Genomic DNA, 24092 nt, shown 5'->3' with positions numbered 1-24092 from the left:
ATCATAATTATTTATTCATTACTCAATAGATCTTTAAATTATTCATATTTCACAAAACGTTCAGCCTATAAATAGTTGAGTCACAATATTCAGCTAAATACATACGTTGTTATTACATATATTATTTTTATAGTTCAAAATTAAAAAAAAAAAAAGAAAAAAAAAAGAGAAAATTGATTATTGAGTTGTTCATTATCATTTTATTTAGTTTTGACAAAAGTATTAATTAAATTACATAATATTTTAATTTTGTGGTAGAAAAAAAAAAAAACGAAATTATCTCATACATATTTTCATGCATTACCTCTTTCATATGTTAGTTATTTATTAATTATTGATAATTGTTAACACTAACGAACTACTTAATATTGTTTGTATATAGGTGGAAATTTTTTTATTGGACTAACGATCACAGCTATTTTTTTGTTTATTCATTGTTTAGTTTATTTTTATTTTTTTTTTTTATTTATTTAGTTTTTTCTATGTGTGCCTATATAATATATTTATCATTATATATTTATATGTATATATTATATTTAATCAATAATTTATTTATTGATTCCAGGTTTTATTAATAATTTATTTATTATTTATTAATAATATGATTATCATTGTTTCGTTTTTTTTTCTTTTTTTTTTTTTTTAATTTTTTTTCATTTATTTGATCATTGTTTTTGCTTTGAAAAAAATTTTAAATCAAGTGGAATTTGATTGCACACCAAGAGAGGAAACCAGAACACTCCAATCCGTGTAATTGCGTACCCGAGCCGAAGGCTACGGTAGCAAACACGTGGATCGGAACGTCCTACTTTCCATCGTGGTGTGCATACTATTTTTCACCAGATCTGTACCTGAAAGTTTAAAATTTGTCTTTGTTTGTAGAAAGAATGGCGCATGCGCTGATTTTTATCGTTTGTTTTCTCATAAAAAAACAAAGATTGACTTTCTTTCCTTCAAACAAAGCAGGAACTTAAACTTCCGGCACTGGTGTGGTGAAAAATTTTTATAAAGATCTGTACTTTCTTGTCTTTATAATTAATTAAATTTGTTTTATTTGCACACCCTTAAAAAAAACAAGTCTTCATATTTATTAAATTATAAATACACACCATTTTACGATAAATAATTAATGGTGTGAAAATAAACTTTACTTGGATGTTATTTGCACACTTCTTATATTCTTAAATAAACTATACTAGTATTCAGATTAATTCATCCAGTTAATTAAAACTGCACACCTTTAACATTTACACAAATTAAACTTATGTGTAAATAAATTTATTAATTGTTAAAAAATGCACACCCCGTTGAGAAAAATTACGTTAAGGTGTGACATAACTAAACTGATACATAATTTTATTTTCACACCATTGGATCTATAATAAGAAAAGAAACCAAATTAATTAAATTTGCACACCCTAAATATTGAATAAACACACGGTGTGCAAATAAATTTATCCAAGACGAAATTTTCACACTCTACTTTCTTACGATGATAAAATACAAATAGGTTTCGAAATAAATTCAGTAATAATTAAAAATGCACACCATGTTAACCAAAATTATTTTAAGGTGTGCAAGTAGTTAAACTATTACATAATTTTAATTTCACACCAGTTATTCTTTAAAAAAAATATCAAAATTAATTAATCGTGAATTAAAATTGCACACCCTCTATATTAATTACATAAACGGTGTGCAAATAAATATATATAAACTTCCAGCTGCACATTCTATAATTTACGTTTACACTAAAAACAACCGCGTTTTCTAAATAATAAATATATAATTACACACCTTTCATATATTAATTATGCAAGTATACAAAATAACCTTAACCCTCGTTAATAATTACACACCTTTTACGTTCATACTAGACACTGGTGTGCAAATAATAATCTAATTAAATATTTTTTTCTAATTAATGTACCATTTTATTTATTATTTTATTACGTAATAAATAATTGTTTAAATAAACAATAAAGTAGTGACCGCTCATTACTTTATAATTTAAAAAAACAATTATATATATTAAAATTACGTATTTAAATATTATGATAAATATTTAGCCGATATAAATCTCTAAAAAATAATAGTATTTTTTTAACCAAATTTCATATTCAAATAATAAATTATCAAGATAAATATATCTAATGTTGATTATTGTGAACTATTAGACAACAAATCATTTTTTTTATCAATTATGTGACGCATGAGTTTATATACTAAAGTGAAAAAATTTAGCCTTAAGAAATTTTTTATCCAAAATAAAAAATTAAATAATATCAGCTCTATTCTCTTATCATATTTAATTAATTAAAATTTATTGAATATTTTTCAATATAAATTTTTTTTTCATTTTTCTTTTTTTATCAAACTTTGATTATTATTTTTTTTTTCTATTAATTAATTAATACTAAGTAGTTAAAACTATAAAAATTCATTAATTTAATTCCTAAAATTCCGTCATATTTTTGTTACGTATCAAAATATTTGAAAAAAATTTTACAAACTAAAAAAAAAACTATTTTTGTAATTTAACAGCATCAATGCTTTTCTTCCCTTAATTTAACTTTCCGTTAGGACTAATTATTAATAAGTAAAAAAAAAAGTTTAATAAGTTATAATAATTAATGAGGTTAATTAATTTTTTTTCTAAATTATATATCGGCTATTGATATATTGCATGCCTTTAATATTTTGTTGATAACTATTTTACGATATTAATTAAATAATCGTAATAATTACCAATTAACATGTTAATTAATTAACGATTAATTTTCAACACGTATTATCTTCACGGTGCATTAATTAAAAATTAATTACTTGATAATCCAATAAAATAAAACGAAAAAAAAAAAAGAATGATTTTTGATATTCTATCATTTTAAGCGAAAAAAAATTCTAATTTTAAAAAATTGATTAATATTTCTTTTAATTAATGAATTTTCAAATCATAAGTTTCTAAAGTTTTTTAATTACTATTTTTATTATAAATTAATTTTTTTTTGTTTTGTTTATTTAATTATTTTTTTTTTCTATTTTTTTTTTTCTTAATTTATCACGCAGTCACAGCTAAATCCACACACCTTATCCATAATCGACAATATCACATTAACGCCAACATATTTTATTATGTTTTTTATCTCGTATCATTATTAATTAATAATAATTTTTATAATTAATTATAGAAATGGAAAAAAAATTCAAATAATGATACGAGCTCAGTCGATCACAGCAGAATTTATTTCACAATAAAATTAAAAGTAATTTTCTTAATTGTTTATTTTAAGTTTAAAAAATTTTTAAATTTAGATCAACTTGGAGTTTTAATAATTTATTATTAATTTGTCTTGTTAGTAAAGCTTAATTTTTTTTTAATTGTGAAAATTTATAAAATAATTACTGCTGACTTTTATCGGACGATGAAGCTAGTAAAGTGCAATCTCGTTGCAGTGGTTTTACTCTTACACGGTAAAATTTTGTACCTTGAGGCACGTGGTAACGATTTTCCGTCTGTAAATAATTAAATTATTTTTATTAGGATTATATTTATATTTTAAACTTTTTTTTTTAATAAATATGTATTTTTAAATTTCTTTTGAAATGAGTACCCACAACCCTATAGTTTAAAAACAAAAAAAATTTCTATAAAATTTTCAAAAATTAAGAATTTTATTTTTAAAAAATAATTGGATTCTTCGTCTATTTTATCAAATTTCCTTTAAAACGAGCCCCCACAACCTGATCTTTTAACAAAAAATTTAAATTAACCTAAAATTGAAACCTTTAGTTATCAAATTTTCAAAATTATCAAATTTTTTTTTTGAATAATTTTAGTTTTCGTATTCTTTGTCAAATATCTTCTCAAACAAGTACCCACAACCCATATCCAAATAAAAAATTTTCCCACTCTTAGAAACTCCAAAAATAAAAAATTTTATTTTTAAAAAATAATTCGATTCTTCGTCTATTTTATTAAATTTCCTTCAAAACGAGCCCCCACAACCCGATCTTCAAACCAAAAATAAAAATTTCACGTAACTTTCAATCATCAAATTTTTAAAGTTATTAAAAAATTTTTTTTCTCAAAATAACTTCATTTTTCTTTTACTCGTTCTAATTTCCTCTGAAACGAGTACCCACAACCCATATCTAAACCAAAAACTCCCACTTCCAGAGCCTTAGAAAAAAAAAATCTTACCTTTTTGGCGTGACAATACTGCTTATCAATGACCTCTCCAATAACATAAATTTGTCTTGGCAATCCATCAGGCCCAGTTTTTAATTCCAAAAGATCCACACAATCAGAATGTAGAAAATACATTGTCCTTGATTCCTGTAGTACAATGTAACTAGTGTGTACAGTATCCCACAGTACAACAACGCAATCGCCAGGATTACAAGTGTGTAAACTTATTGAAAATTGGCTTAGCAAACTGTTGGTACTTTTAATAAGTTTTTCACGAAATAATCCTCTAACAGCTCCAGTATCGTCATTCGTTTCTGTAACAACAGCCACTGAAGCAATCATATCTTTGTCACGTGACTCAATAGATGATGCCATACCACTGTCACTTACACCGCCTCCACTTCCGCCCCCACCGCCAGTATTTCTTCCACTATAGCCACCACGTAGAGCCCTTTCTTTAACAAGTTCTATTTCTAATCTAACTTTGTCTGCTTCCAATGCATCAACACGTGCTTCTATTGATTCACGGCTTTCTCTTGATGCTTTTAATTCAACACTGAGACGTTTATTGTCAACTTCAAGTATTTCTAATCTTCTTATGAGTGATTCCGTGTCATCTATTGATTCTAGTCGTACTTTTTTAGACTCCGATACGTCGATATCATCTTTGCTACTTGACAGTAATGTTTTTAGAGTATCAACAATTCCACTACTTGTATTTCCGCTTATGACTCCAGTATTCGAACCACCGGAACCACTTTGGCTCATTTTCAAACGCTCGTCATTTAATTCCTGACGTAATTCATCGCGTTCTAGTTCCAATTCATGCAATTGTGATTCCCGTTGTTTCAAAATTTTACGGTCCGCAGACATTTTGTTTTCCAAATGATATTTTTCAGCCTCGAGACTTTTTAATTTCTCTTTGAAAGCTTGATGAGTTGAACAATCGTCTTCAGTAAGACGTCGGATTATTTCTTGATACTGACGGCATTCATCAACTAGAGCTGTTTCACGTAATCGCTGTGATTCTAACTCAGATGTTAATTTTTTAGTTGACATTGCAAGTGCGTATTGTAATTTAGCTTCAAAATCAGAAGTTTCTTTCACTAGAGCTTGACGAACTGCTTCGGCTTTTTCTGACTCGAGATTTTCTCTTGTTTGCGCGAGAATCGATTCGTGGTTCGATAATTCTATTACATCGGGACGCTGAAATTTGAAAATAATTTTTTTTTAATTATTTAGATCTAGGATTTAATAATTTTAATTAGAATTTTGCTTTGTGTTTAAAATTTGAGGCGATAAGTGCGCGCGCATTCTGTACCGCCATTTTGAAAAAAAAAACGAACTCCATTTTGTTATACTTAGATTTTGAAAGTGTTAAGACCTAACGAAATCTCGAATTTAAGATTTCAAATTACGTTTTGAATATTTATGGGACTCGAATGATAAAAATATTCCGAGAAAGTTTGTCTTCTGTGTTTTGTCGGAAGCTACAAAAATCGTTGTAATGATAATTAATTAATAAATAATTAATTAATAAAACAATTTATTAGAAATCTTGAATTCCAGATTTCGTTAGGTGCGGCCCAAACTTGATTACTTTAATTAAATTAATATTGAAGATTAATTACATTTGCATTTAAAATTTGGTTCTAAAGTAATTTATTTTTAAACTCAAAATATCGAAATAACTATTAAGTTTTGAAAAAAATACAAGATACCTTTTTTGTAGAAAATTTGAAGAGCTACAAAAAAAGTCTCTTATAATTTTTCAAAAATAGCAATATTTACAGAGATATTTTTAAAAAATCAACTACACTTTTTCTATTTATAGTCTTTTTTTGTATTTTAATTTTTGGAATTTAAAACTGAAAATATCTCAATAACTATTAAGTCTTTTTAAAAAAGTACAAGACACCTTTTTTATAGAGAATTTGAAGAGCTACAAAAAAGGTCTCTTTCAATTTTCTAAAAAACTCAATATTTACGGGTAAATAAATAAAAAATAAAAATGCAATTTTAAACTACAATTTGAAAAATATTATCACTTAGATGTAAATAAACAACTACCTCAATTTTTTCAAGACTTGAATCACTTGGACTACGTTCCATAACAGTTGAAGCAGCCATTAATTTAAATCGGCCTCTTATGGTTTCAATTTCAGTTTTAAATTCAGCTTGTAATTTATCAGTTGTCTCTTTAATTAATTTTGACTGATCGGCACGTGTTGTAGCCAATGTATCTTCCAATTCACGTATTTTTTTATGGCTCTCCTCAAGCTGTAACGTCAGTGAATTCATTTCAATTAAACTAGCCTCGCGTGCTTGTGCCAATGCATTATCTTTGTCTAATCTAGCCTGTTCCAATGCTTCATTCAATTGACTTTGATATCGTTTTTGCAAATTACAAATTTCTTCTTGCTGGAAATCCAATTTTTGACGCATTAGTTGAGCTGTTAGCAAACGCTGTTGTTCACCAAACTCTCTTTCCTTAGCGACTATTGTTGACTTTAAATTACGTATTTCTTCATCACGTGATTGAATTAACTTTTTAGCGTCCGCTAATTCTAATTCATGATCAACTGTCAATTCTTGCTCACGTTCACGCAATATGCGTTCACATTCATGTGAATGTAAAATTAATGCATCATTAATACGTTCGCTAACGTTGATCATACCATTTTTATCAGTGTTTACTTTTTCACGTAATAAATTTAATTCACTTTTAAATGTCACTATTGCGTCATTCATTGCTAATTTTAGGGTACTTAATATTGTACGTAAACGTTCTACTTCACTGCGTGTGTTACCCAAATTTTCCTGTAAACATACAAAAATTTTTTTTAAATTAAAAAAAAAAATTTTATTTTGATTTATTAATTTTGTGTTGAAAAAATTTTGTTAATAATGTTAAAAAAAAAAATAAACACTTGATTTTTAACTTTAAATAGAAAAAATAATTTTTGTGTGTTAATAATTTAACACCTGAATGTTAACAATTTAACACTTGAATGTTAGTAATTGAACACGACTTTCACATTAAAATAAAAATTAATTTTTTGGGTATTATCAATTTAACACTTAAATGTTAATAATTTCACACTTTAATGTGAACAATTTAACACTTTAATGTCAGTAATTGAACACGACTTTTATATTAAAATAAACATTAATTTTTTGTGTATTAATAATTTAACACTTAAATGTTAACAATTCAACACTTTAATGTTAAAAATTTAACACCTTAAGTTAATATTTTAATAAAGATTGAAACTTTTTAAATGGTCAAAAAAAATTTAACTCTTCCAAAAATATTAACACCTTATTTTTAAAACAAAAATTAGAGTTAATTTTTTTGTGTAATAATTAAACATTTAGATGTTTATACTCAACTGTTAAAAAAGTTAACACTTAATTACTAACAATTAACACGTAATTTTTAAAAAATTGTTTTTTTTTTCTATTAATTAATTAAAATATTAAAAAAATTTAACAATCATAGAATTTTTTAGGTGTTAATTTGTTTAACACTCAAAACAAAAATTTTTTTTAAGCATCCATTAAATTTGAACAGAATTTCTGTTTAAAAAAAAAAAATTCAAGTGTTAATTTTTATTTAAACTGTTAAATGTAATTTGAAGTAACTAACAGATGATAGAGTATGAGTTTTATTGTGATATTGTTAGTACTGTTGAATGTTATCATAAATAAGTTATTTATTTTGTTTTATTAAATTTATTTAAATGAGGAAGGATAAGGAGTTATATAGTGCGACGGCGTCAGCTATCCTGGAAATAAATAACTTAAACTTATAAATATATAAACTGATGATTTATAAATAGAAATATAATAACTGAAATATGAGTAGTAAAAAAAAATTTTAGACATGCAATTTATCTAAAAAATATTTAAAATATTTTTTAATCTATATTATATAAACATATATATATACGATTAAAATTTAAATATAAATTATTAAATGAATGAAGAAGAATTTAATAAAACCCTCTAAGGTAAAAGCCCCTTTACCCGCTTAGTACCAGTAGTCGCTCACTTTAACTGTTTAAGGCGTTTTGTTTATAATTTTTATAAAAAAAAATTACAACTAAAAATATTATTGATAAATAATTATTTGTGAATCTAAATATATTAAAATATGATGCATAAAATTATTTTATAATAGATTATAAATTTAAATTAAATGGCTGTTTTCAAAATCGCACTTAGCCAGGCATTTTTTACTTTAACGTTCATTCGTTAAATTAAATTTAAGTTACGTCAAATTTTTTAAAAATTTTTATAACTATATCTTATTAAATACATTTTTAAAATTCATGAAATTTTATATTATGAAAGAATAAAGTAGTATAATTTATAAATCATTTGTCCAAATCAATAAACTTATCATAGTTTAATTGATATTGTCTTTGAGCGACTATAGGGCCATGTGTTGATCGAGTAATGGTGCATCACAACTTTTAGCGAGTGACTATGGGTACACTCAAGGACCTTATTTAAAAAATTAATAATAATTAATTATCAAGATTATTCTTCAAACTTAAATTTTATTCTAATACTCGAAACTTCAAAAAATAACTATAAAAAAAAAATGGTTTTTCATTTTATTTATTAATTTATATTGAGTGATTTAATCTCACTCCAATGAAAAGTGAGCGGGTATAGGGGCTTTTACCTTATATGATATATGAATTAAAAAATATGAATGAGTCGTAAAAACTATGAAAGAAATAATTTAATAAAAGAGTATTAAAAAAAAAAAAAAAAAAAAAAAAAAAAAATATGAAAAGGTAGTGGAACGTTTACGGCTACGACTACTAAAAAAGTGGTTGTGAGCTGTAAATGCGTCCAGTACCTGAAGAAGAGAAACAATAGCATGTCCATCATCATTTTGATGTTCACTGAGGCTGCTCGGCAAAGATTCATCGATATAAAATTCCGCATTCATAAAATCATTATTTATGCTTGGATCAGCAAATGGACTACTTCCACCACTGTCTATTTGTCTACATATTTGTACTTGCTGTTGTAATTGTACTTGCTCCAGCTCCTGGTCCTCCTGTTTTTTTTTTAATTGTGATTTTAATTGTTGTTGGCCGTCGCACGTCACTGGACGTACTGAGGATTCAGGAATTGGACAGGATGATATTGAGGAATTATTTTTATCTTGTGATAATAAGTTACTATTATCATTATTTTTTATAAAAACATCATCATCATCATCAGGATTATTCGATTCACGCAATGACTTAATACCAGCTACTAATTTATCATTACGATCAATGGAATTCGATGATGATGATGATGATATGGATAAGGAAGTCGATGTGGATGTTGATCTTGAGGTTAATGACTTTATGTTACTTAAATCAATAACACGCGATGATTTTTTTTTTGATAATAATGAGGATATGTTTTTTGATTGTGATAAGGATATTGAGGGAAATATGGAGGATTGCGAACAACCAACCTCCAATTGTTTATTCGGCATCATTAATTTATTCTCGTAGGTATTAACTCTTTCTTGTTGTTGTTGCTGTTGCTGTTGTTGTTTTGTTGCCGAGGATGTTGAATCTGTCACGACATTTTGTTGGCTTATTTTTTCAAATTCGTCTGTGTCTGTTTCAGATTCAAAACCAACTCTGTAGAAAAAAAAAATTATTAAGGCGGGAAATTTATTTTTTTAAACACTATAAATTTTTTTTAAATTTATTATTTAAAAAAAAAAGATAGCGGATGAGATTCGAATATCAACACGTGAATTTTATCAACTGATATTTAAATTTAATCGGTCAGTGATTAATTTTTATGAATGTATAAATATGTATATATTTTTTTTAAAGTTGATTGATTGCTACAGGGAAAAGTAGGGCAAAATGAGACAATTTTTTATGTAAATGTTAATTTAGTTTCTAAAAGAGTAGGGGTAAGTTGGTCACCAAGTAGTGTGACCATTTTAGAACTTTGCCAAAAAAAAATTTTTTTTTTAGATCATTTTATTTCAAGTCAATTTTTTTGCTGATTAGTAATGAAGTGACAGTAAATAATTTTTTATGTGTCAAAATTGTCACTCTATTTGGGATGACCAACTTACCCTATATTTTTGTAAAGAATAGAAAGTCATTTACAAAATGAGAGTTTTTTTAATTAAAACGTCCCACCCCTACAATCAATTCAAATTTTATTAGTAATTAATTTCCCTCATAAATCAAAATAATTAGAAAATTTTATCACGACCGACAACGTTTTTTGTTATTTACTATATTGTTTATGGAAGTTGGAATTTATTTTATTAAATAAATATTTTTATGAATTTTGTTTAAAAAAAAAAAAAATTACCTGTGAGATATTCGATCGCTGGTCTCTTTAGTAGACGATACATCAACAGGCATTGAAGTTGTACTATCATCTTCTTTTATTATTTTATTAATATTATTAACATCACTACTCGTTACTGAAGTAAGACTCTTTGATAAAAAAAATTGTGTTATGCTATTTAAATCGGCCGTTGAAATGGAATCCGTGAGATCGGGTAATTGAATTTTAAGTGATTCCATATCTTCCGCAGTCAACTGTTGAAATAAAAGTAAATATTAAACTCAGATGCGTTACTTTCCATTTCAATTAAAAACACTGTATTTTTATTACTATTGTTATAATCGCTCTTTCTTTTTCTACGCGGATCCATTTTAAATTAATCAAGCAAATAAATTTAATTATCTGGATTGTTTTTTGAATAGAAATTTTTTGAAGATGAAAGTGAAGAAAATTGATTGAATTTTCTTGTTTTTAAAAAAATTTCCTTTAGTTTGAGTACCCACATCGATATATTTTGGACCCCAATAAAAAAAATCAAAATTTTTTTTTCGAATTTTTGAAAATAACTAATTTTAAAATGCACGAAATTTGATGACGAGTCAGATGAATACTCACATCAATATATCAAATTAAATTTTTATATATATACATGTAATTAGTAATCGATTTATAAATTAATGACAATTAATAACTTATTTAAATATATTGTTGTTGGTACTCATTTAACGCGTAATTTTATCAGCTACTCGAATATTATATTTATTTTTTAAATAAAAAAATACTGTGCGCAAAATATATAAAAATATATAAAACGGATATTAAAAAATTACCTTAGGCAATCCATTATCGAAAACAGTCGGGGCTTGGGTAGCGAAACTAGGTGGAAGGTCCTCCAAACCCGGAAACAGGGTGTTCAAAAAATGTCCCTCGAATTTACTCTGAAATTCTCTACGTCTATTAATTTCCTCATTGTGTACTGTTAATAATTGACAAGCAAGATCACTCGCCCACACCAAAAATGCTTGTGAAAATGTACGTCTTCTAACAACTTCACTGACAGCGTCCATATACATTTGTGGTGCTGTATGTATTTGCTGAAGAACGTCCAAATGACGACGTAATCGTTTTAAATTTTCGTGGTACATAACTAATTTACCATCAACTTCTAGCATTTTATTTTCAACATACATTATCCATTTTAATCGTTGATATATGTTTACTGATAATTCTTCTTTAGCTCGTGTACACCTAGTTTAAATATAATTTATGTTGGTTTATTAAATCGATTTTATAAATTTTAATGTATTGATTAAAATTAAATCGATGCATACTATAAATTTAAATCGATAGATCGATTCTATAAATTTCCATTAATCTAATCAATTAAAAAAAAAAAAAAATGTCAAATTACCTCCTACGAATATCTCTTAATTGGCTATGATTTTCCATCATAACCGCCAATTGCTTACGATGGCTTGCACACAAATCCGGTAACACACTAGCATCGCCCAAATTATTAGCACGTGTTTGATTTTGATGAAATCCCTGTGCCAATTCCCCTTGTTCTTGTACTAAACGTTTAGTCTGTGCCATTAATTGCTCCAATGCAAATAAACGTTCACCCAAACCCTTGATTTCCTTCATTTCGGGTTTATTTGCAGCATCAATAGCCATATTAACTTCACTCTGAAGCGCTTCCATCATTCGTTCATCAAATTGTTCAAGCCCACGTGAACATTGTTCAGCAACTAGTTCTATGTTGCTCTGATTGTCTTTAACAGATATCCAACGTAATAAACTCATTAACTCACAGTTATTTTGTTGCATGTAGTCCTCGGTGTCATCTGCATCATAGTAACCCTCGGCTTGAGCTCTCAATGCCGGTAAAATCGGTATCTTTGATAGAGTTTCCAAGTCACTATGAAAATTAGTAAGCACATCAATGTATTGGTGACGTTCTTCTAAATATTGGGTAAATGATTGATGCAATAAATCAGTTTTTGAATTGAACATGTGAGTTATATCTTCTAAATTAGCTACTACTGCTGCCCATCCTTGTTGTTGGAGATGTTGATCATGAACTAGTCGTTCACATGTTCGTGTTTGTTCACGGGCTATTGCACAACATTGTTGGGCTAATTGGGCACGTGCTACTAATGTTGCATAGGTCGCAGGCATAGATAAGGAAGCATTTATTTGATCTACTAAATCGACATCTGTAAAAAATTAGTTTTTTTTTTTTTTTAAACTTCTTTCTCTTGAAAAAATCAAAAAATTCAACTATCAATTGCCATAAAAATTATTCATAATTCGGCAAATTTTCATCTGACATGAAAATGGTTCCAGACAATTTTGTAGAGAATTTCATGCTCTACAAAAAAAGGTCTCTTAGTAAAAATTGATAAATGCATAATTTTCAAAGTTATAAGCAATTAATCAATTCAAAATTTAACCAAGTGTTTATATATCATTTATATATAAATTTTAAATTACTTGTAACTTATAAACTATTGAAGTTATCGAAATTTTTTGTGAGACTTTTTTTGTCGGCTATTAGATTCTCTATGAAATTATCTAAAAACTTTTTTTCGTAAACTCAAAATTTTAAAAGTTACAAACAATTAATCAATTTCCAAAATTTAGCCACTGATTTGTATCATAAATTATAAATTTTAAATTACTTGTAATTTATAAACTATTGAATTTATCGAAATTTTTTATCAGACCTTTTTTGTCGGCCATAAAATTCTCTACAAAATTGTCTTTAAACTTTTTTTCATAAACTCAAAATTTTTAAAGTTATAAGCAATTTAACAATTATTAAAACTTTAAACAGTCTCAAAATTTAAATTGTTTCTTGTATATATTTATTATTCAACATATAAATTTTGAAGTATTCAATTTATTAAAATTTTTTATCAGTTGTAAAAATATTTATAAAAATGTCTTAAAAAATTTTTACGTAAATTCGGAAGCTATGATTAATTTTTTACGAAAAAGTAAAAAATTAATTGCCGCCTTTTGTCAATAATTAATTAATATATCAAAGATATAATCAAAAAAAATTTAACGATCCTTATCTACATTTACGGAAGTTATGAAATTAATATAAATTAAATTGAAGAATTATGAATATGATGGCATTGATAAAATAAAAAAAAAAGATTTCATAATAATAATAATAATAATAATAACAATAATAATAATAATAATAACAGTAGCAATGATTAATTAATGTTAAATAAATTTCCAAGGTTATAAATGTGATTAGTTACATCGATTACGTCAACACTTTTTTTTTATAATTATTATTATTATATATTTTTCCATATTTATTTCATTACATTTCTTATGTCAACTTGGCTTGTTTTATTGAACTTGAAAATATGATATTACGCCGTATGTTAACTGTTATTATATTATTTCAAAATAACTACCACATTTTTCATCTCATAATTAATTATATTTTGATAAGTAATAATTTAATTTTTTATTTTTAACAGGAAGTTGATAGTGTCAAAAAACTTAACTCTTATCTTAATTTATTAATTTGCTTCTTTTTTTAAATGGTAATTTTTTTTTTATTGAGAAAGGTAATTTTTGATATTTATTTTATGATAAAAATATTAAACGAAAAAAATTTATTGAATTATTGCGATTTTATTTGAAGCCCGTTTAAAAAAAAATTGTTGAAAAAAGGTTGAAAAAGTGTTGACTATTCTAAACTTCAAAACGTGACACATCAACGGACTTTTTTTGAACGTTTTTTAAACTTATGAAAATTCAGGAGAAAAATCAATAAATATCCTAATACGAAAATCGTTGAGAAATAGTTCAAAATCGGTTTTTTCTGAACGTATTTTGCACTGAAAAATGTTACTACGTAGTATCAAGTCAACTGTTTTTTTCTGTTTTTTCAAAAGTTTAAAAATCGTTTAAAACAAGTTCGTCATTGCGTGACGTTTTGAAGTTTAGAATAGTCAACACTTTCTTAACCCTTTTCAACAACTTTTTTTTACATGGGAGTATTTAAATAAAAAACATAAAATAGATTTTATTGCATTTCCCTGTGTTACACATGGAGGACACATGCGCACTAATGGCCATAGGAAACCATAGATAAATAGATTAGGGTACAGTCAGCTGTTAGAGTGACAACCTCCCCGACGTGATATACCTGCGTTGGGCTCAATTCTTACGTTAAAAAAAAAAAAAAAACTATTAATCATTGCAGCTGAAACCACGCCAAGTTTCAGCTGCAACTCAGCGGGATATAATACTGAGTCTGTATCTTACCCGTAGGTCAGCGGTTCGAACCTACGGCACGGCTGGAATTATTATATTGCGAGTTACGAAAGAAAAGACTAAAGAAAACCTCTTTTTTATTAAAAATTTTTTTTTTAATATTGAGCGATTTTTTGTTCAAGTTTTTGAAATCAAATTTATTAAACATTTTTTTGTTTTTACTAGAAACAGTTTTTTTTAAATTTATATATTAGACTGATTCAAAAAAATCGATTACTTTTTTTTGTCGAATTTAAAGAGAATTCAATATAGAATAGAATAGGATGACAGACAACGGCGATTTGTGAGTTGGGTTTGACCCAAGCTCTCAAAAGACCGATTCCTGTACGGTGCATAAAATGCGCCAATGTCTTGACGTCTAACGGTTCATCGCAATTTTCTATTTTCCATTTAAATAGCATGTAAAAAAAAAATTTTAAGTTTTGAATTTTGTATCTCGACAATGACTCATTGTACATATAAGCTCATATAATTTCGTAGGGTATTAAAAGCTGTACAAAAAAAGTCTCTTATCATTTTTTGATTAAGTCATCTATTCAATAGTTATTGGAGATAGAAGTCAAATTTTCAGTAAATTTCGAGGTCTTTTTACTTTTCCACCGAAACTATTAGACTTATCACAAAATTTCATTGAATCTTTTTTGTAGACAATTTTATTCTTTACAAATTATCTCTGATAAAATTTTTCAAAATTCCGCATTGCTTTCTAGTTATTTCTATTTTAATGTCAAGCTCTTCAAAAAAAATAGTATTCTGATCAATTTCAAGATTTATTTTTTACTGTTTCGTTAATTAAACTAAAGTATTAAGTGTCAAAAAATGGAGCAGTGGCCACAAATGCTACTTCTACCCTATTTTTAGTTTAAAAATTCATCGAAGAAATTCAAAAAATTTTAAGATATTCAGTTATTTAAAATCTCCATACATTTTAATTTTTTTAACATTTTCATTTTGCAAAATATAAAATATAAAAAAAAATTTATAAAATTAATCAGAAGTAATTTTTGAGTCAAGCCTCGAGTGCAATAATTTTCCAATCATAATAATAATAATAATAATAAAAACAAAACAATACATTATTTCGTATCTCGTTGACCGAATTAATAAATGAGTGGGTCGTATTAATTGCCACATATATGTGAATACTAAATAAATAAATAATAAATAGTTAATGTATTAATATATGACCAATTGCTGTCTGCATTTATAAATAAATAAATAATTAATTCCAAATAGTAATAATAATAATAATAGAAAATAAAATGAATCATGGCAAGTGACTTTTGCACTTTATAACCCTATTAATACACCGCGCTCTTAATAAATCATTTATTTAGTTCAAATTATTTATTTATTATTTTACTATCGGATCTAATGACACTGATAAAAAAAAATCTCTCTTATTAGTATAACTTTTTTTTTTAATTAAAAAGCTCAAAAATTTTTTTTTCTAATAGCAAAAGGGTCAAAGTCTCAGTATTATATCTAGGCTCTTTTAAAAGTCTTCATGTTTTATGTTACGCAATGCAGTAAGTCAGTACGTCCTCGATTCACGCGCTCAACTCTGCGATAAAACGTTTATATATATATAAACATATATCTATATATGTTGTATAAGTGTATGGATATATGTAATGTATATAAATGTACTGAGAGAGACGAGTAAAAAAATTGTCGTACGATTGGCGTCCAACAGTCTGCTACGCCAACTCACTTTTGCTTACTCATATTTGTATACTTTACTGAAAAATTATTATTATTATTATTATAATTATTATTATTGTTTTTTTTTCATCGTTTAATAAAAGAGAAATTATGCTGTTAATGCTGTTATTATTTAATGGTTGATAATTTTTATTTTATTTAATTTTTTTTTTAATTTTAATTGTCTGGTTTTATTGTTTTAGTCAATTGTTTGTTTGTTTATGTTTGTGTAGACATTATTCAGCTGCGTAGCTACTTGTATTACATTAATTTTAATTTTGTTTTGTGAATAAAAATTTATTTTTGTTTACTTTATTACTTTTTTTTTTTTCGCTAATTTTTTTAAAATTTAAATTTGGATGCCTGGGAAAAAATGTTTTTATAAAATTTTATGAAATTATACTGATGAAATTTTGTAAAATTTTTTGAAATTTCATAAAATTGTATACAATTAGGGTAGAGGTACCATTTGTGGCCACTGCTCCATTTTTTGACATTTAATCCTTTATTTTAATTAATGAAAAAGTGTAAAATAAAATTTCCATTTTAAGAGTGGGATAGAAGTATCTTTAGACATATTTTAAAAATTGATTATGTTAGTGGGTATTTTACAAATTATTATATTTTAATTTTTCAAGTGTCCAAAACTGGTCCTAAAGTGACCAAAAACGGTACCTCCACCTTACATATAATTTCATAAAATTTTACATAATTGTTATCAAGATCCCAAGGAGTTATAAGTATGAAATTTTATATATTTGTATAAAATTTTATAAAGTTTTACAAAATTTTGTAAAACTTCATAAAATTTTATACTTCATACAAACGATGGTTTATTTTTTGGGGGATTTAATATTTGAAATATCAATTTTTAAAAAATTTAATATGCTACAAAAATCCGAAATTGAATTTCTTAAAAAAAAATTCAATGATTTTATGAATTATTAATTTTTCTTGGCATATATAGAATTTAAAATGAAGAATGTACGTCTAATTTAATTCACAACTTTATATTTGGTATAAACAACAATATATATATGTATGTAATTATTAAATGTAAATTTATATTATTGACATATTTTTTAATTTATCAGAGAATAAATTTCTGACATGATTATTTTAAAATAAAATTTCTGATAAATAAATTTATATATATATAAAAAAAAGTATATGGGTATGTATGTATGTATTCATGAATAATAAATTAAATTAAATGCAATACAAATAGCTACGCACTAAATAATGTCCACGACGAACATAAACAGACAAACAACAAACAAAACCTTAAAAAACAAACAATAAAAAATTATTTACTGCAATTTATCAATAAATTTCCCTAAATTAATTTCAAATTTTATTACTTTTTTTTCTATTAAGATGAATTAAATTAACGGTAATTAAATTATAATTGTATAATTAATTAGATAAAAAATTAATAATTAAATTTACAAGTAGAAAAAAAAAAGTTGAACTTGATCAGGAAATTTCCACTATTTTATAAATAAAATTGAATAAATAAATAAATGGGAATTTAATTAAATATTTAATTAACGCCGGACATGAGTAATTGATGAGTAGAATAAAATGTATAAAAATGTGAATTACCTGTACTGTAATCAGTGTGGGGAATAGGTGGTACTTGACTTTCGATAGATGCTTTGCTGAACAAATAAATGGGATTTGTGTCTGTGCCAGCAGAGTATGAGCAAACTCGTGCATGATTATCTAAACTCTCGCCACCGCTCATCAGTAACACTTGGTGTATTGCTAAAACCCCACATTCTCGTTCAATCGCTTCCTTCAGCTCACCGACACTGGAATTTTATATATATTGTTAATAATATAACCCATTTTATTAATATTTATTTATTTATTATTACTGTTATTAAATTTATATGGTTATCTTAAATCTATGGAAAATTTTTATCTGCAGTAATTAAATCAGAATTTTTTTTCTTTTAATTAATTCTTTAATTAAAATTTTATGAATTTAAGTACTGAGTAATTACGAATATTTTTTTTTCCATTAAAATAGACAAATAATTGTTTTTTTTTTAATTAAAAAATATTTTCTTTTTGCTAATTTAACAGTGTTAAAAAATTAACACTGTTAAATAAATTTAACACTCATTAATCAGACTAGTGATAGTAAAATTTAATTAACGCTTTTTATTGCATATATAACACATTAATAAAGTTGAAAAATTAACACTGTTCATAAAATTTAACAGTATAATATGGTAAAATTAAATTAACGCTTTTTGTTACATATTTAACACTGTAAGTGTTAGAAAATCAACACTGTTAACTAAATTCAACACATAAATCTGACTAGTGATGGTAAAAAATTGAAGTGTTAAAAAATTAACGCTGTCAAATAAATTTAACAATTTCTATTAAATACTTAACGGTTCGAGTTAAAAAAAAGCCACTGTTAAAAAAATTTAACACTCATACATATGGCTAGAGACATTCACATAAAATGTATTAACAAATAAGATCAATATTTAACAATTTATGTGTTTAAGAAAATTAACACTTAAATATTGTATAAGTGATCAATACATTTTTAACAGTGTAAAAAAATTTTTTAATAAATTTAACACTCGAAAAAACTAACTCAGTAACAAATAAATAAATTTTTTAATTCTAAAAATTTTAAATATATAATTTTATGATTTTTTAACACTGTTAAATGTTACTTATTACAATACAAAAAAAATCATTTTGTTTTCTATCACTAGAAAATTTTTTTCAATGAATAAATATTTAAATAAATTTCTTTGTTAGAAAAAAAAAGTCTAAACATTTTAAAAGAAAAAATGAAATCTCATGAAATAAAGATCTAACATATGATCTTACGTTTTAAGTATACCCATTATATATATATATATATATATATATATATATATATATATATGGTTAACTACTTATCTACATATATATATGCAAATTCTGTTGTAAAGAGTACAGTAGTTTAGTTGTCAGATTGTAGCATCTTACACTTTTATATATATCTACATATATATACATATATAAAAGACAAGTGATACTAAATGAAAACCGGGTCGCACACCCAACAGACCCCATTCCCACTCTTATTATTATTCCCTAGCTGAATTAACTTGCCTATTTACTATTTTTCTTTCTCTTTAATCTCAACTCTTAGCTCTCCCAACTCTTTCTTAACATTATAACTATTTTGTATCTTTATTATTTCAACTTTTTCTTTATCTAATCACTCCAAACAACTATACATCTATAATACATATGTATACATAACAAATCATAACAAGTATATGTAATCGGCATCGCGAAATAGACCGCGAAATTTTTATTTACTTTTTTCTAGTCAAAACAAATAAATAAATAAATATATACATATATATATAGTATAAAATGAGGCTTGACAATTTATCAGGTTATAATATGATTTTGATTTAAAATAAATATTTATATAAAATAAATATCAATGACTTATTTTATTGGTGTATAAAATTAACTACTTGTCATTAATAAGTAAATAATATTCTATATTTATATTTATAATTAATAATTAATGTAGTATAATTTAAAATTGTTTTAATTATTACTGTAGAAAAATGAGTATCTGTGACAGCAATTTTTAATTTCACTAAAAATAATTCATGTTATTGATATATGTCAAATTAATTTTCTTTTATAATTAAATTGTAAAATTCTAACTATAAAAGCTTTGATATTTCTGTGTACGAAAAATTGTTGACTATTTTAAACTTTAAAACCTGACACAACGACAAACATCTTTTAAACTTTTAAAAATTCAAGAGAAAAATCAATAAATATCTTGATGTTGTTAAGATATTTAAAAAAAAAAAACGTTCAGAAATAGTTCAAAATCAGATTTTTCTTAACGTATTTTACTGAAAAAATTTATGAAACCTATCACTTTTAATGGAGCGTCTAAAAAAGTTTGCAAATGAGTCAAAAACGATAATTTATGTACCTGAAGATCGGAACATTTTTCGTGAAACGAAAATAAGAAAAAAGAAATGAACAGTGAAAAATCTACTGGATCTCGATTTCGGAAATATTTTTCACGTCACCCGAAAATGACAGGCCACCCCCAACTACCCCTAAATTCGCCTTTAGACACAAATTTCATGAATTATTTTCATTTTCGTTGCGTGAAAAACGTTCCGATCTTCAGGTACATGATAATTTTTAGTATAAAATCAAATGTTTTTTTCTTTGTATTTTCAGAAGTTTAAAAATCATTTGAAAAAAGTTGGTCAATGTGTCAAGTTTTGAAGTTTAGAATAGTCAATACTTTTTCACCGATTTTTTTTACACGGGTTTATTTATTTACTTTTTTAATAATTTACAGTAGTAATTTTGAATTGTTGAAATCCATCAAACTACTTTGCATTAAATATATAAATATACTGATTAGTGATATTGAATTCCACTTTTTATTTTATATTGATTTCTTTTTACTTTTCTGTGGATTTGTTTTGACTAGAAAAAAAAATGTATATATATATATTGCTCAATTATCATTAATTTAGCCTTGACTCTTAACAATAGATAACTTTATTACTTTTTTTTAAAGAATTTATTTTTTTTGAATTATCATATAAATTATAAGCCTCATTATTATTATTATTATCATATATATTGAATAGATATTAATAAAAATGAATTTCCGCTTGTATTACGCGTATTAACTTGGCTAAAGTTACGAATTGACACGAGCCAACATTTAAGTACACACTCTTGTAACCCATTAAATCTATACATATATATATTTATATGTACCTATCTATCTATATGTTGTGTCCATCTATATATCTATGACATCGTAAGTAATATTGCGTCAACGCTACGAAATTACAAGCAAAGTTACCAGCCAACTTTGATACGTAATTTTTTCTTTTTCTTGCTTGCTTGTATTTTTATTTTTTTTTTTAACGGCAATCTGGTCAGGTTATTTCATCATTAACCTCATCTCCATTATTTTTATAAGATCTAATATTATTTTTTAGAAATTTATAAAATTAATTTGAAAAATAACAAAAAAATAATCAAAACAATGATTGATTTTTATTTTGTTTCTGTAATTATTTTTATTATTTCATTTGCCGGGTAATAAAATGGTTAAAAATAAGTATTACGGTAGTGAGAAGTAATTTTGTTGAATTATAAAATATTATTTTAATAACATCAATTTTTTATTTTTGTTTTAGAAATTATTTAAAATTTATGAAAAATTTTGAAAGAAAAAGTTTTGCTCATAATTTCTCTAGTAATACTGAGTGTTAATTGTGTTAATATTAAATTTTTATGTTAACTTTTAACAATTCAAACTTATAATCAACAATTTAAGTGTTAAATATTACTTTTTCTTAAAAAAAAAAATATTTAACACTGTTAAATATATTTTAAAACCTTAGATTAAATATTTAACACTGTTAACGAAATTTAACGTAAAAAAATGATGCAATTTAACAATTAATATTGTTAATATTAATTTTTTAAATCAGTTAACACTTTTATTAATAGAATTAATTTTGTTACATATTATTTAACAGTTAAAAAAAATTAACACAGTTAAAAAGTTATACTCTTACAGTGATGTCTATTAAAAACAATTATTAACAGCATAAGTGTTAACAATTTAATTTAACATTGTTAAATATTATTTGACACAATTTCAAAAAATTAACACAGTTAAAAAATTAAATTCGTGCAATATTGTCTATTAAAAATAATTATAAACAATATAAGAGTTAACAATTTAATATAACATTGTTAAATATTATTTAACACAATTCAAAAAAATTAACACAGTTAAAAATTATATTCTTACGATTTCGTCTATTAAAAATAATTATCAACAATATAAGAGTTAGCAATTTAATTTAACACTGTTAAATATTATTTAGCACTGTGTTAAAAATTTCATGCTGTTGAAAAATTCAAAATTATTAATTAAATCAAAAATGAATTTTTATTAAAATAAAATTCAAATTTTACAATTAAAATTTTTTTTCACTACTAGTTTAAGTGTTAAATTTATAAAATTAATTTATTAACACTTGAGAAAATATTCTCAGTACTTTTACTAATTCAATAAAATTTTTATCACTCTAAAAGTATACAAATAATATAATTAAACTTAATCACTTAACCAACAAAATTATTAATTAAAAAAAAATAAAAATAAAAATACTCACGTTTGAAGTGCTAATTTGATGTCAAAGGTTAACGTAGCACCAGTATCAACATGAAATACATACAACATTTTCGAAATTCACTTAAATTAAATCTTCTTCACCAAAATTTATTTAATCCAAAACAAAATTTGTAAAAAACTCAGCTACCAAAGAGTGAAAAAAAAGACTAACAATTTATCAAAAATATCCAATAACTTGAATTTTAAATATAAATTTATATCACATTTAGGGTGCATCCATAAATTTAAATTCCCCAGTTTTAAAATTCGATAATTTTTTTCATAAATTCAAAGTCGACTCCAATTTCAGCTCCAACTCCAAAAACTCCATCAAAATTTTATTTATTTATTCTCTTCTTCTCTTTACTTGTGTACTTATTTATTATTATTTGTAATTAAATTAGAGACATAAAATATGTCCCTTAGTAACCCCAGTAGTCAGCTTTGGGGCCGTACCCCACGTATCTCACAATTTGCGAGGACGGCCCCGTTTAATCTGTTTTTTATCATAGATTCACAAACAACTATTATTATTTTTATTATGATTAATTATAATCAACCATATAAATTACGTTAATTAGTAATTATGAAGGTAATGAAAATTTATCATAAATAATAACTTTCAATTTACATTCATTCCCAAGTTTTTTAAAAAATCTTTAATCTGTCAATCAGCTGGTTCTTCAAAACAAAGCACTTGCGTTTTTAATTATTTTTAAATTTATTATTTATCTATATCAATATATATTTATCTATTGATACAAATTATTAAATTATATTTAATTCCACTTGTTTGTTTTTATATATATTTAATTAACGTAAAAACTAATATATATTTATATTTATATATATTATTATTAAAATAATAAATGAGAACAAAGACTGCGCGTTGTAACAAAAATGAATGCGCAAGACAGCGAACAAAGAAAATCACGATTTTCTATCTAACTATATTTTATATACACACATATATCTATATATGTGATCACTTGTGTATATTAAAAACCGTAATACATATATATATATGTATATGTATATATATATATTTGTTTTTTTTTTATTTAATACTGTCAGTTATTTATATTAATTTATAAAATAAACTTGACAGTTTTTGTTATTAAATTTAAATGTCTGTTAGATATTTCTTTGTTTATATATTTATAATTATTGTATATTCAGTTATAGTTTAAATTAAAATAATAACTAAATAAAAAATTTATATCTTGTTTTTATAAACGTTGAACAAACTAACAGTGATCACAACACGACATTTTATTTAATACTGACGCATCGCGACGCCAGCTGTTTACTGCGCGTGGAAACGCTTTTAAACCTTTATAT

At 24.6% G+C, this 24092-nt stretch overlaps 2 protein-coding genes across 3 annotated transcripts in view; one reads left to right on the top strand and one right to left on the bottom strand.

Annotated features, from left to right (window-relative positions):
• LOC130673431 (RAC serine/threonine-protein kinase) overlaps positions 1–24092 on the top strand; it is a 71986-nt gene that overhangs the window by 475 nt on the left and 47419 nt on the right. The window lies entirely within an intron of this gene.
• On the bottom strand, positions 612–24057 carry LOC130673429 (RB1-inducible coiled-coil protein 1). 2 transcript variants are annotated; one of them, XM_057478422.1, is made up of 10 exons: positions 22753–24057; positions 18143–18351; positions 11940–12744; positions 11359–11776; positions 10550–10782; positions 9681–9852; positions 9066–9269; positions 6263–7012; positions 4205–5398; positions 612–3516 (listed from the first exon to the last, which is right to left on the bottom strand). In XM_057478422.1, the coding sequence occupies exons 1-10, from the start codon at positions 22818–22820 to the stop codon at positions 3403–3405; spliced, it is 4167 nt and encodes a 1388-aa protein (XP_057334405.1). In that variant the 5' UTR covers positions 22821–24057; the 3' UTR covers positions 612–3402. The 2 variants fall into 2 exon arrangements, with proteins under 2 accessions (XP_057334405.1, XP_057334406.1); XM_057478423.1 differs by lacking the exon at positions 9066–9269 and having other exon boundaries at positions 22753–24056.

Source organism: Microplitis mediator, chromosome 8 (assembly GCF_029852145.1).
Source record: "Microplitis mediator isolate UGA2020A chromosome 8, iyMicMedi2.1, whole genome shotgun sequence".
In the NCBI taxonomy this organism is placed as follows: domain Eukaryota; kingdom Metazoa; phylum Arthropoda; class Insecta; order Hymenoptera; family Braconidae; genus Microplitis; species Microplitis mediator.
This window is presented reverse-complemented; position numbering and strand designations above follow the sequence as displayed.

Coding starts and splice junctions, on each gene's coding strand:
- LOC130673429 (XM_057478422.1), bottom strand. CDS start 22,820: ATGTTGTATGTATTTCATGTTGATACTGGTGCTACGTTAACCTTTGAC. Junction 18,352..22,752: donor ATCAAATTAGCACTTCAAAC/GTGAGTATTTTT, acceptor ATAAAATTCCAG/TGTCGGTGAGCTGAAGGAAG. Junction 3,517..4,204: donor AGTATTGTCACGCCAAAAAG/GTAAGATTTTTT, acceptor AATTATTTACAG/ACGGAAAATCGTTACCACGT.